Raw genomic sequence first — 14,369 nt, 5'->3', positions numbered from 1 at the left:
CCTGGGGATGTGCTCAGGCGCTGCCTGCCCCCCGCTTCCTGTCTCCCGCACTGCGCTCCCATCAACCTCGGGTGAATGCGGGTGGGACGGAAGAGGGCATGTGGCTGAAGAGTGGTTCCTTTAGCCCGTAAACAGGCAGGACACAAGGAATGTCCCCTGTGGGACCACTGGTCACCCTCTTGGGTACTAGCCTGAGCTGTCTACACAATTGGATGCAGGGCAGGGGTGGGAGGGGTCCACTCCCAGGTCCATGACAAGAGGTTGTCACAAGAAAGACCTGCCCCCAGGCAGCCCCAGCCCAGAGGCCCTGCCCTTTCTTGCTGGAGGCTGTCAGAGACAAGGGTACTTCCCAGCCAAGAGTAGTGAAATGGGCTAGATGCTCACTGGGTAAAAGCACAGCACAGAGGCAGTGTGCCTGCCAGGGCATCTGATTTTCTTATGGGCCGGAGTTCTAGGAAGCAGGGAAAAGCAATCCTAGAGGCCAGGGGACGAGCGCCTCCAGAGGCCATGCTCACTGCTGCGGGGCAGGCTGCCAGACTGGGTCACCGAGCTTCCCCCAGGCCCGCTGGCAGGCCTGACTTCTGTGCATTTGGACAGGCATCGGTGGCCGGCAGGGACACGGCCACTTAACAGCTGGATGTGGCCACCAGGGATCCTTGGAAACCTGCCCACCGGTGTCAGCACCTCCTCCAAGGGGCACCACTGGGTCCTGCCCACTCCGCCCACTCTGTCCAGGGCTGCAGGACCAGACAGGGAAAGTCAGCCAGGACACCCGAGGGCCAGCACATGGGAGTGACAGCAGGAGCCGGAGCCCCTCACCCCATCATGCCTGGGAACTTCCGCCTCCAGGATGTGGGCTGATGCTGCACCACTCACATGCCCTCTGCCTCTTCACCCTGAGGAGGCACGGCACGGGCGTGGGGCTGTGAGCGCTGAGTCAGTGCTGGGACTCGGCAGCAGGCCTCTCCTCTTGGCCAACAACCCTGTCTTGTCTCTGAGCCTTGCTTTCACCACAGGTAACACACAGAGGTGCTTCTTCCAGGCTGCCAGATGCTCCCGTGGTGGAAAAGAACAGCACATATTCCAGGAATTCAGATGCTCACCTGGGGGCAGGGCTTGTCCACGCTGGCAGATGCTCACCTGGGGGTGGAGGGGGCTTTCCTAGGCTGGCAGATGCTCACCTGGGGTGCTGTGCCAGGCTCTCACATGCTCACCTGGGTATGGTGGATGCTGTTTTAGGCTGTAGGATGCTCCCTTTGGGTGGAGGTTGCTGTTCCAGGCTGTCAGATTCTCACTTCAGTCTGGTGGTGCTATTCTAGGTTGTCGGATGATCCCCTGGGGGTGGAGGGTGCTGTTTTACGCTGTTGGACGCTCACCTGTGGGTGTGGGGTTCTGTTTCAGATTGTCACAGGTTCACCTGGGGTTGAAGGATGCTGTTCCAGGCTGTCACACACTCCCCTGTAGGTGTGGGTGCAGTTTCAGGCTGACAGATGCTCCCCTGGGGGTGTGGGGTACTGCCCCAGGCTGTAAGACTGTCACCTGGGGCTGTGGGGTGCCACTCCAGGCTGTACAGTGCTTCCCTGGGGATGTGGGCTACTGTTCCAGGCTGTCAGATTCTCACCTGGGAGTGTGGGCTGCTGTTCCAGCCTGTCAGATTCTCACCTGGGAGTGTGGGGTGCTCTTCCGGCCTGTCAGATGCTCACCTGGGAGTGTGGGCTGCTGTTCCAGCCTGTCAGATGCTCAACTGAGGGTGTGCAGTGCTGTTCCAGGCTGTCAGATGCTCACCTGGGAGTGTGGGCTGCTGTTCCAGCCTGTCAGATTCTCACCTGGGGGTGTGGGCTGCTGTTCCAGCCTGTCAGATTCTCACCTGGGAGTGTGGGGTGCTCTTCCAGCCTGTCAGATTCTCACCTGGGAGTGTGGGCTGCTGTTCCAGCCTGTCAGATTCTCACCTGGGGGTGTGGGCTGCTGTTCCAGCCTGTCAGATTCTCACCTGGGAGTGTGGGGTGCTGTTCCAGGCTGTCAGATGCTCACCTGGGAGTGTGGGCTGCTGTTCCAGCCTGTCAGATTCTCACCTGGGAGTGTGGGGTGCTCTTCCGGCCTGTCAGATGCTCACCTGGGAGTGTGGGCTGCTGTTCCAGCCTGTCAGATGCTCAACTGAGGGTGTGCAGTGCTGTTCCAGGCTGTCAGATGCGCACCTGGGGTTAGAGAATGCTGTCCCAGGCTGTCCGATGCTGACCTGAGGGTGTAGGCTGCTGTTTAAAACTGTCAGATGCTCACCTGGGGCTGGGGGTTCTGTTACAGATTGTCACAAATTCATCTGGGGTTGGAGAATGCCGTTTCAGTCTCTTACACACTTGCCTGGGGGTGTGGGGAGATGTTTCAGGCTGTCCTCTGTTCACTTGCAAGTGGGGTGCGGTTCCAGCCTGTCAGATACTCACTTGGGTTTGTGGAATGCCCTTCCAGGCTATCAGATGCCCACATGGGAGTGTGGGGTGCCATTCCAGGCTGTCAGAGGCTCACCTGGGGGTGGGTTTGTTTCAGACTGTGAGATGCTCACCTGAAGATGGCGACTGCTCTTCCAGGCTGTCACCTGAGGGGAAGTGCTCTTCCAGGCAGTCAGATGCTCACCTGTGGGTGGGGGTGTTGTTCCACGCTGTCAGATGCTCACCTGGTGGTGGAGGGTGCTGTTTCAGGCTGACAGATGCATGCCTAGGGTAGGGGAGCCATTCCAGGCTGTCAGATGCTCACATGGGGATGTGGCGTTCTGTTCCACACTATCAAATGCTTATTTTGGGGTGTGAGGTGCCATTCAATGCTGTCAGATGCTCACCTTGGGATGTAGAGTGCTGTTTTATGCTGTCAGATCCTCACCTGGTAGAGTGAGATTCTGTTCCAGGTTGTCAGATACTCACCCGGGGTTGGTGAATGCTGTTCCAGGCTGTCACAGTCACTTGGGGGTGGGCTGCTGTTCCAGGCTATCAGACGCTCACCTGGGTGTGTGGAGTGCTACTGCAGACTGTCTGATATTCACCTGGAACTGCGGGGTGGTGCTCCAGGCCATCAGATGCTTGCCTTTAAGTGTGTGTTACCATTCCAAGCTGTCACCTGCTTACCTGTGGGTGGGCTGCTGTTCCAGGCTGTCAGATGCTCACCTGGGAGTGTGGGGTGCTGGAAAGGCTGTCAGATTTTCACCTGGGGGTGTCGGGTACTGTTTATGCTGTCAGTTGAACACTGAGCTGGGAGTGTGAGGTCTCGTTCCACGTTGTCAGATGCTCACCTGGGGTTGGAGAATGCTGTTCCAGGCTGCCACACACTCACCTGAGGATTTTGGTATTGTTTTAGGCTGTAAGACACTCACCAGAGGGTGCTGGTGCTGTTTCACGCTGTAAGACACTCACTTGAGGGTGTTGGGGGCTGTTCCAGGCTGTAACACTCACTTAAGGGTGTTGGGGGCTGTTCCAGGCTATAAGACACTCACTTGAGGGTGTTGGGGGCTGTTCCAGGCTGTAAGACACTCACCTGAGAATGTTGGGTGCTGTTCCAGGCTGTGAGACACTCACTTGAAGGTGTTGGGGGCTGTTCTAGGCTGTAAGACACTCACTTGAGGGTGTTGGGTGCTGTTCCAGGCTGTAAGACACTCACTTGACGGTGTTGGGGGCTGTTCCAGGCTGTAAGACACTCACCTGAGGGTGTTGGGGGCTGTTTCAGGCTGTAAGACACTCACCTGAGAATGTTGGGTGCTGTTCCAGGCTGTAAGACATTCACTTGAGGGTGTTGGGGGCTGTTCCAGGCTGTAACACTCACCTGAGGGTGTTGGGGGCTGTTCCAGGCTGTGAGACACTCACTTGAAGGTGTTGGGGGCTGTTCCAGGCTGTAAGACACTCACTTGAGGGTGTTGGGGGCTGTTCCAGGCTGCAACACTCACTTGAGGGTGTTGGGGGCTGTTCCAGGCTGTAAGACACTCACCTGAGAATGTTGGGTGCTGTTCCAGGCTGTGAGACACTCACTTGAAGGTGTTGGGGGCTGTTCCAGGCTGTAAGACACTCACTTGAGGGTGTTGGGTGCTGTTTCAGGCCGTAAGACACGCACTTGAGGGTGTTGGGTGCTGTTCCAGGCCGTAAGACACACACTTGAGGGTGTTGGGGGCTGCTCCAGGCTGTAAGACACTCACCTGAGGGTGTTGGGGGCTGTTCCAGGCTGTAAGACACTCACTTGAGGGTGTTGGGGGCTGTTCCAGGCTGTAAGACACTCACTTGAGGGTGTCGGGGGTTGTTCCGGGCTGTAAGACACTCACCTGAGAATGTTGGGTGCTGTTTCGGGATGTAAGACACTCACCTGAGTGTGTTGGGTGCTCTTTCAGGCTGTAAGACACTCACTTGAGGGTGTTGGGTGCTGCTTCAGGCTGTAAGACACTCACCTGAGGGTGTTGGCGGCTGTTCCGGGCTGTAAGACACTCACTTGAGGGTGTTGGGTGCTGTTTCAGGCTGTAAGACACTCACTTGAGGGTGTTGGGTGCTGTTCCAGGCTGTAAGACACTCATCTGAGGGTGTTGGGGGCTGTTCCAGGCTGTAAGACACTCACCTGAGAATGTTGGGTGCTGTTCCAGGCTGTAAGACACTCACTCGAGGGTGTTGGGGGCTGTTCCAGGCTGTAACACTCATTTGAGGGTGTTGGGGGCTGTTCCAGGTGGTAAGACACTCACCTGAGAATGTTGGGTGCTGTTCCAGGCTGTGAGACACTCACTTGAAGGTGTTGGGGGCTGTTCCAGGCTGTAAGACACTCACTTGAGGGTGTTGGGTGCTGTTCCAGGCCGTAAGACACTCACTTGAGGGTGTTGGGGGCTGTTCCAGGCTGTAAGACACTCACCTGAGAATGTTGGGTGCTGTTCCAGGCTGTAAGACACTCACTCGAGGGTGTTGGGGGCTGTTCCAGGCTGTAAGACACTCACTTGAGGGTGTCGGGGGTTGTTCCGGGCTGTAAGACACTCACCTGAGTGTGTTGGGTGCTCTTTCAGGCTGTAAGACACTCACTTGAGGGTGTTGGGTGCTGCTTCAGGCTGTAAGACACTCACCTGAGGGTGTTGGGTGCTGTTCCAGGCTGTAAGACACTCATCTGAGGGTGTTGGGTGCTGTTCCGGGCTGTAAGACACTCACTTGAGGGTGTTGGGTGCTGTTTCAGGCTGTAAGACACTCACTTGAGGGTGTTGGGTGCTGTTCCAGGCTGTAAGACACTCATCTGAGGGTGTTGGGGGCTGTTCCAGGCTGTAAGACACTCACTTGAGGGTGTCGGGGGTTGTTCCGGGCTGTAAGACACTCACCTGAGTGTGTTGGGTGCTCTTTCAGGCTGTAAGACACTCACTTGAGGGTGTTGGGTGCTGCTTCAGGCTGTAAGACACTCACCTGAGGGTGTTGGGTGCTGTTCCAGGCTGTAAGACACTCACCTGAGGGTGTTGGGTGCTGTTCCGGGCTGTAAGACACTCACTTGAGGGTGTTGGGTGCTGTTTCAGGCTGTAAGACACTCACTTGAGGGTGTTGGGTGCTGTTCCAGGCTGTAAGACACTCATCTGAGGGTGTTGGGGGCTGTTCCAGGCTGTAAGACACTCACCTGAGAATGTTGGGTGCTGTTCCAGGCTGTAAGACACTCACTCGAGGGTGTTGGGGGCTGTTCCAGGCTGTAACACTCATTTGAGGGTGTTGGGGGCTGTTCCAGGTGGTAAGACACTCACCTGAGAATGTTGGGTGCTGTTCCAGGCTGTGAGACACTCACTTGAAGGTGTTGGGGGCTGTTCCAGGCTGTAAGACACTCACTTGAGGGTGTTGGGTGCTGTTCCAGGCCGTAAGACACTCACTTGAGGGTGTTGGGTACTGTTCCAGGCCGTAAGATACACACTTGAGGGTGTTGGGGGCTGTTCCAGGCTGTAAGACACTCACCTGAGGGTGTTGGGGGGCTGTTCCAGGCTTTAAGACACTCACTTGATGGTGTTGGGGCTGTTCCGGGCTGTAAGACACTCACTTGAGGGTGTTGGGGGTTCTTCCGGGCTGTAAGACACTCACCTGAGAATGTTGGGTGCTGTTCCGGGATGTAAGACACTCACCTGAGGGTGTTGGGGGCTGTTCCAGGCTTTAAGACACTCACTTGATGGTGTTCGGCGCTGTTCCGGGCTGTAAGACACTCACTTGAGGGTGTTGGGGGCTGTTCCGGGCTGTAAGACACTCACCTGAGAATGTTGGGTGCTGTTCCGGGATGTAAGACACTCACTTGAGGGTGGTTGGGTGCTGTTTCGTGCTGTAAGACACACACCTGAGCGTGTTGGGTGCTGTTTCAGGCTGTAAGACACTCACTTGAGGGTGTTGGGGGCTGTTCCAGGCTGTAACACACTCACCTGAGAATGTTGGGTGCAGTTCCGGGCTGTAAGACACTCACTTGAGGGTGTTGGGGGCTGTTCTGGGCCGTAAGACACTCACTTGAGAATGTTGGGTGCTGTTCCGGGATGTAAGACACTCACTTGAGGGTGTTGGGTGCTGTTTCAGGCTGTAAGACACTCACTTGAGGGTGTTGGGTGCTGTTTCAGGCTGTAAGACACTCACTTGAGGGTGTTCGGGGCTGTTTCGGGCTGTACGACATTCACGTGAGGGTGTTGGGTGCTGTTTCAGGCTGTAAGACACTCACGTGAGGGTGTTGGGGGCTGTTTCAGGCTGTAAGACACTCACTTGAGGGTGTTGGGTGCTGTTTCAGGCTGTAAGACACTCACTTGAGGGTGTTGGGGGCTGTTTCAGGCTGTAAGACACTCACTTGAGAATGTTGGGTGCTGTTCCACGCTGTAAGACACTCACTTGAGGGTGTTGGGGGCTGTTCCAGGCTGTAACACTCACTTGAGGGTGTTGGGGCTATTCCAGGCTGTAAGACACTCACTTGAGTGTGTTTGGGGCTGTTCCAGGCTGTAACACTCAGTTAAGGGTGTTGGGTGCTGTTTCAGACTGTAAGACACTCACCTAAGAATGTTGTGTGCTGTTTCGGGCTGTAAGACTCTCACTTGAGGGTGTTGGGGGCTGTTTCGGGCTGCAAGACACTCACTTAAGGGTGTTGGGGGCTGTTCCAGGCTTTAAGACACTCACTTGAGTGTGTTGGGGGCTGTTCCAGGCTGTAAGACACTCAGTTGAGGGTGTTGGGGGCTGTTCCAGGCTGTAACACTCACTTGAGGGTGTTGGGGGCTGTTCCAGGCTGTAAGACACTCACATGAGGGTGTCGGTGCTGTTTCAGGCGGTAAGACACTCATCTGAAGGTGTCGGTGCTGTTCCACGCTGTCACACACTAACCTGAAGGTGCTGGATGCTGTTTGAGGTTCTACGACACTCACCTGAGGGTGTTGGGTGCTGCTCCAGGCTGTCACACACTCACCTGAGCATGTCAGTGCTGTTCCAGGCTGTAAGACTCACCTGAGGCTTTCGGTGATGTTTCTGGCTGTAAGGCACTCACCTGTGGGTTTTGGGTGCTGTTCCAGGCTGTAAGAAACTCACCTGAGGGTGTTCCGTGCTGTTGAAGGCTGTAGGACACTCACATGAGGGTGTCCGTGCTATTCTGTGCTGTAACACACTCACCTGAGGGTGTCGGTGATGTTTCAGGCTGTAACCTGAGGGTGCTGGGTGCTGGGGTGTCGGTGATGGCAGGAGGCTGCAGCCACAGGGAAGCGGGAAGGGGCAGGAAGCCAGGTGTTCAGACCCTCTAGGACCCCAACGAGAAGACCAGGGAATGAGAAAGACGGAGCCAGCCCTCCTGCTCTGCCCTCTGCCCAGTCTCTCCACCTAGGCTGACTCTGCACCCGCCCCACCCTCCCTCCTTGCAGGAAGCCCTGGACGACTTCGTCTCTGCTCTGAAGCTTGGCCCTGAGACAGCGGTCCCCGAGCTCCGCTCTCTGAAGCCAGAGGCCCGGGCCCTCATCACGCAGGGCCTCTACTCCCGCTGCCGGGCTCTTCTGAGCCAGCTGCCGGACCCTGGGGCCCCTCTCGAGGACAAGGACTCCCAAGGCCTCCTTGCTGTGGGGGAGGCGCTGATCAGAATCGATGCACAGCAACCGCACTGGCACCTCCTCGTCGCAGACATTCTCATGGCACGGGGTATGCGGCGGCCCCAAAGGGGAACACGGGGTCTGGGCTTCCGTCCCCGCTCCACTGACCTCTGTATCCTTTTCTGTGAAATGGGAGAAAGAGACCTGGACCACACCTGCTTCCGAGGTCCCTTCCAGCCCAATCCCATGACCTCTGGCCCTGCCCCCTGTGAGGCCTGGTGCGTAAAGAGGCTCTTTGCTTGCACGGAGGAGAAACTGAGAGATGATCTTGGTCCATAAAAGGCCTCAGATACTTCGCCCCCTCATTCATTCACGAACCTCCAGCCATTGTTTCCCGGGTGCCCACAGGATGTCAGGCCCTGTTCCAGGAGGAACTGTCATAAGCCCCGTGTGCCAACATGTAGGTCTTTCCTGCAGGTTTCTACATCCCCTGGTCATGTGGAAATCTTTCTCCACTAATTCCAAAGGGAGCTCTCTCTGCAGTCTGCATTTGCCCCCCCAAGGGTTTTGGGGGCCACAGGGCTGCTCCCTCCATGCCACTCTGCTCCAGTAGGCCCAGAGTTTGCCTCTAGTTGCCCAGAAGAGAAAGCAGCCCCTTCTCGTGCACATGGTGAGGGGCTCAGCACCATGGAGTGGGGTCAGCGGTGAGTCCGTGTGATCTGCCTGGAATCACGGTGCACCTCTGCTCCCAGCTCCTTCTGGGGCTGAAGTGAGTCTCACCTCTCTTGCACCTCTGCCCCACCCCACGCACTGACTGTGATCCTGAATCCCTGACAGGCAGCTACGAGGAGGCTGGCACCCACCTGCAAAACACCCTGCACTCTACCCCAGCGTCAGAGGCAGCCCGGGCCCGGCTGGGCCTGCTCCGGCTCAAGAAGGGAGACGTGCCAGGGGCTGCACGGGACCTGCAGGGCCTGGCCGAGGCAGATGCCTCGGACCTCAGCCGCCTACTGCGTCTCCTGGAGGCCTCGGAGCGGCAGAGCCTTGCCCAGGTGCGCAAAAGAACCCCACACATCGCCCACCCCAACCTTCCCCAGCACACAGTCCTGAGACCCCTGGGCCCACCGCTCCAGCAGCCCTTCTTCACTCTGCAGTTGGGTTGATTTTAGTTGGGTTTGGGGTGGGGTGAGAGGCACCCAGTTCTGGCCCAGGAAGACCGTCTCTGGCCACCTTAGCCCTACAATCCCACCGACCTGTCGGCCTCTTTATATGGGGTGTATAAGCCACAGGTGACTTGAGTGCAAGACAGGGGAGGGGACCCTGCCCTCAGAGCCAGACTGAGCCAGCCAGGGGCACCTTGCCTGGCAGGAAGCCCACCCCAAGCCCAGTGCAGGCGGGGAGAGGGCAGGCGGGGAGGCCAGGAGCACAGCGGGCTTTGGGGTCCCAGGGACTCAGAACCACACCCCGGTGGGGCCTGGGCAGGATTTCACCTCCTAATGCTTTCTGACACCAGCGGGTTCTAGCACTCGGGGGCCACGCAGGAAAACAGAAACCACACTGGGACGAACAGAGGGATCTCATGGAGGAGTCGGGGCCGCACCAGTGTGAGGGGCAGCTGGGTGATGCGGAGGGAGAGCAGCAGCCCTGCGCCGAGGGGCAAGGCTGAGGTCGGGTTATCCGGACCCAGAGGAGGAGGCCGGGCTGGGGGTCTCAGAGCTCCCAGGAGGGACTGGGGGTTCCGGGGCTGCGCCGGGGTCAAGTGGGGAGGAGGGCCTGGTGGGGGCGGGAAGCCTGGCTGGGGCCATGGTCCCGGAGCCCAGAGGAGGCGGCTAGATGCGGTCTCCTGAGCGGGGGTCGCCGAGCCCGGAGGCGGGGCCGGGCGGGGTTTCCAGGCCGCAGACTGGGACCAGGCAGCGGCGGCTTCCGGCGGGGGCAAGAATCTACGGGACGCGGACGGTTGCCTGGAGACAGAGGCCGAGCGGAAAGTGAGCCGGAAGTGGCGTCGCCCCGCTTCCTGCGCCCCGCCCAGGCCGCCCCCTCCGGGTGGCACTGCGCCTGCGCGGTCCGCGGCCCTTCCCCGCGCGCCGGATCAGCGGCCCCTGGGGTCTGATCGAGCCCCCGTGGGCCCAAATGCGCGGGGCCTGCGTGGGCCGAGGCTTCGCCACCACCCCGGGCCGTGGGCTGAGCGTCAGGGTCGGTCGCCTCGGCCGGGAGAGGGGCGGTCCCGCGGGCCGCGCAGGAGGCGAGGGACGGGGGTTCGAGCCCCTGCCCTGCTTGGTGCCGCTCACAGCTGGCAGAAGAGACCACACTGTGCCCCGCGGGAGCCCAGCTGCAAAGCCGGGACCCTGGAACCCCCTGGCTCCTCGCACGGACACCGGGCATAGGCCTGGGCTTCGTTCGCCCCTTGCGGCCGTGCCCGGCAGGGTCCTGAGTGCGCTGCGCCCCAAGTGGGGAGGGAACGTCGAGGACTGCCCGGCTGCTGGAAGAGAGAAGCAGGGCCAGCGAGAAAGGCGGGGCCTGCACCGTGCGGTGTTCCGCAGGCAGTGGGGAGCCCTTGCAGGTTCTTGAGCAGAGGAGGAACCCAGTGAGGCAGGCGGATTTCTGTTGACTGTGAAGAAACTGGGTCAGAGATGAGACGATTGGGTCTGGGTGGGCTCAGGAAAGTGCTTGGGAGGAGTTGGGGGACGGCCAGGCCTGGCGAGCAGGAGCCCACAGCAGAGGCTATACCCTCCGTCCGGCAGCCCCAGGGAGAGGGACCAGGGTGCATGTGATCTGAGACCGGGCAAGGGCCATGTCTGCCACTGTCCTGAGGACTGGGGCAGCCTTCAGAAGCTGGGCAGAGTGGAGGGGCTGGGCAGCAGCTCTGTCAGCCTGTTGGAGAGGTAGCTTGGCCTAGAGGGGCGGAGGCAGGAGGCCTCTGTGGTCACCGCTAGGGAAGCTGGGCCCAGCGGGTGGGGCCATGAGAGAGGGAAATCCAGGTGCCTGACCTGAGGCCCAGGGAGGGGGGCGGTGGGCAAGGATGCCAGGCCTTGAGCTGCTGCTGGGCCTCTAAGGGTCTGAACAGCAGTTTGCAGCTTCCAGGGCAGTGGGAATTACAGAGAGGGGTCCTCTGCCATGCCTGCCCCCCACCTCCCACCCTTGCCCATGGTCAGCCAGCCCCTCCAGAAGCAGTGGGCAGCTCCTGTGCAGCCCAGGGGCCCCCCTCCCCAGGGAGCCGGCAGAGGCTGGCTGTGCAGAGGAGCTCTGCAGGGCAGGGGCCACCGGGCTTTTAGGGCTGACCCCGCACTCCCCGCCTCTCTGTGTCCCCTGTGCAGGCTGCAGCCCAGGAAGCCGGCACCCTCCTGGACACAGGGCAACCCGGGCAGGCGCTGGGCTACTGCTCACTGTCTGTCCTGGCCGGTGGTGGCAGTGCGTGTCACCTGCGTCTGCGGGCCACCTGCCTGGCCGAGCTGCAGGAGTTTGGCCGGGCCCTCAGGGACCTGGACCATGTGCTACAGGAGGCTGCGGGGGATGATGACCTTGCAAGGCGGGCAGAGGACTTCTGCTGTCAAGGCCGCCTGCTGCTCAGCCTGGGGGATGAGGCAGGGGCCACGGGGGCCTTTGCCCAGGCCCTGAAGTTGGCACCCACCTTGGCCCAGAACAGCCTGTGTGAGCGGCCAGGCCGGGGCCCCACTGCACACATGTTCCTCCTCCTCGGCCAGTGCTGCCTGGAGGAGCGGCGTCACTCGGAGGCCTGGACAGCGGCCGAGAGTGGCCTCCTGGTGGACCCCAACCACCGCGGCCTGAAGAGGCTGAAGGCCAGAATCCGGAGGGAGGCATCCTCAGGCTGCTGGCTCCAGTGACGGGGCTCGACCCTCTCCCAGCCCCGATTACGGGGCCACCCTAGCACTTGCACCCAATGTCCAGGCCCTGGAGTGCATCCAGCTCCCCAAATTGGGGAGGTACCCACCGTGCCCTCCCCACAACCCCTTCCTGGCCCTCTCCCATTCTCCTTCCCAGCCCTCCCCACTGCAGGGTCTAGCCCGGCAGGGTCTCATGGGTGTTCTTTTGTGTGAGGAGATGATAGATCATAGAAAACAAAGACACAAGACACAGGAATAATAATTCAGCTGGGCCGGGGTCCAGTGCTACCAAGGCGTGGAGTCCAGCAGTGGCCCCAATGCCTGGACACGCTGATATTTATTGTATACAAGGCAGGGAGGCAGGGCCAGAGAGTGACTCATCTGACGTGATTGGCAGGGGCCAAGCAAATCACATACTGATAATACGGGGGGGGGGGCACGTGGGTACAGTTCAGGGGGTCACATGGGTATACTACGGGGGTCACATGGGTCCAGTACAGAGGGCCCCTCCCTCTCAGGCAGCCACTGCAGAGGGGAGGCACATACGTCAGTATCTCTATGCACTTATCAGAGAGATCAAAGGCTTTTAGGATTCCTCTATTCTTACTTCTAAGAATTTACAAGGGAGCATCGGTGGGAAAGTGGAACGTGAAAGTGGACGAGGATGGTGACCGTCGGAGCACAGCACCACGGAGAGGTGTTTAAGCCCCTGGATGTCTGTGGGTCGGCCTGGCTGGTGTCAGACCTTCCTCTATAGCCGGATGGAGCAGTGTTCATTGAACTTCCCAGTGAAAGGGAAACTCCCCTTCACAGCCTGTTAAGCAACAGGCTCTGGCGTTACTGCAAGGCCTGCCCGTAACGGGCATCTTACCCGGCGCTACCGCGAGGCATTTACTCGCCTCCTGAGCACTTCTCACAACGTCCCTTCTGTTCCGAATTACATTTCACCCGATTATTTCTATACTGAGGCTAAAAATGTTCCTACATTGTAATACTAATGCAAAGGTTAATAACCTCTGTAATGTAACGTAATAAGACTGAGCATGTAATTGGTGTCCTTGCTAGAAGTAATCATTTATTATGCTATAACTAAGTAATCAGTAAATCTATTTGGTATAATTGCTATATATGAGTAATCATTTGTTACACTGGGACAGATTGTGCCTGCAGTCTCTTGCCATGGCACCTGGGCAACCTTCTTCCCACATCCCCCTTCCTGGCCCTCCCCACAGCCCGCTTCCCGGCCCTCCCCACACCCCACTTCTCGGCCCTCCCCACACCCCGCTTCCCGGCCCTCCCCACACCCCGCTTCCGGGCCCTCCCCACACCCCGCTTCCCGGCCCTCCCCACACCCCGCTTCCCGGCCCTCCCCACACCCCGCTTCCCAGCCCTCCCCACACCCCGCTTCCCGGCCCTCCCCACACCCCACTTCCCAGCCCCAGCATGAGTCAGGGTTGGGCAGCCAGCCTCACACCTTTTTGCCTTGGGAAGGAGGGGACAGCTTCCTACTCGCATTAAGGGAGCATCCTGGAAGCTTCACAGTCCTTCCACCACTAACAACCTTGCCCCTGAAGTTGGGGCGCCCGCACCTGGGGTTCAGACCTTGAAGAAGCAGGCCCAGGTCTTGTCCATGGCCTGGGGTCCTACAGTTTGGACAGGATTGATGCCGGACCCCTGGGGCTCTCGGGGAGGTGGTGCCAGCCCCAGAAGCCCCTCCTTGGGTGTGAAGCTGCCTTTTGCTCAGACCCCGGCCTGAGCCTTGCGCCAGCCTCCAGTAGAGCCTGGGCCCTCCCCATTCACAGAGCTCCCAAATGGGCCCAGCCAGCCCATATCCCAAGCTGACCGTTCAGGGTGCTTTCATGGGGGTCCCTTGGGGGTGCCCTTCCCCCAACCTTCAGTGCTCCTCCCAGCCTCCTCACCTGGGACGTCCTGTCCTGTCTCCCCATGCAAGGCTGAGGGCAGATGCCGGCCCCTCTGAGGCTCCTCCAGGGCCTCAGGACCATTGTTTCTCCCTCCCCAGGGGCTTCTCCCTCCCCAGGGGCTGCCCCCTCCGCCACTGGCTCACCCGGAGGGTCTCTCTCATCAGCCTTTGCCTGGCCTGGCTCCTTGCTGTGCTCTGAGTGTCTGCGTCCCCCCAAATTTCATGTGTTGAAGGTGATAGTATCAGAAGCGGGGACTTCGGGAAGGTGATCAGGGTGGAACCTCATGAGTGGAATTCGTGTTCTTATAAAAGAGACCCCAGAGTGCTCCTGAGCCCCTCCGCCGTGCGGAGACACAGCGAGAAGCCGTCTGTGAACCAGGAGGGACCCTCCCCAGAGAGCAAGCTGGCACCTTCTTCTTGGGCTTCCAGCCTCCAGAACTGAGAGAAATAAACGTCTGTTGATGAACCACCTGTCTCTGCCATTCTGCTGGGGCAGCCCAGACGGACAAAGACATGCTGTTTCCCTGGCCCGCCACCTCTGCCCTGACACTGGCCCTGAGCACAGGGGGTGAGTCTCGGTTCCCCTTATCCCATCCCTGCT

At 59.4% G+C, this 14,369-nt stretch overlaps 1 protein-coding gene across 1 annotated transcript in view; it reads left to right on the top strand.

Annotated features, from left to right (window-relative positions):
- Positions 1 to 12,265, top strand: part of TTC34 (tetratricopeptide repeat domain 34) — a 32,184-nt gene extending 19,919 nt beyond the window's left edge. Inside the window, exons 6-8 of the mRNA XM_012460972.3 lie at positions 7,844 to 8,114; positions 8,843 to 9,057; positions 11,320 to 12,265. Of these exons, the coding sequence (XP_012316395.2) occupies positions 7,844 to 8,114; positions 8,843 to 9,057; positions 11,320 to 11,847 (1,014 nt within the window). The 3' untranslated portion in view covers positions 11,848 to 12,265. The remainder of the gene's footprint in view (positions 1 to 7,843; positions 8,115 to 8,842; positions 9,058 to 11,319) is intronic.
- The last annotated feature ends 2,104 nt before the right edge of the window (positions 12,266 to 14,369 follow it).

The sequence above is a fragment of the Aotus nancymaae genome, unplaced genomic scaffold, assembly GCF_030222135.1.
Source record: "Aotus nancymaae isolate 86718 unplaced genomic scaffold, 86718_ANA_hifiasm-v0.15.2.pri h1tg000250l, whole genome shotgun sequence".
NCBI classification, from domain to species: Eukaryota; Metazoa; Chordata; class Mammalia; order Primates; family Aotidae; genus Aotus; species Aotus nancymaae.
This window is presented reverse-complemented; position numbering and strand designations above follow the sequence as displayed.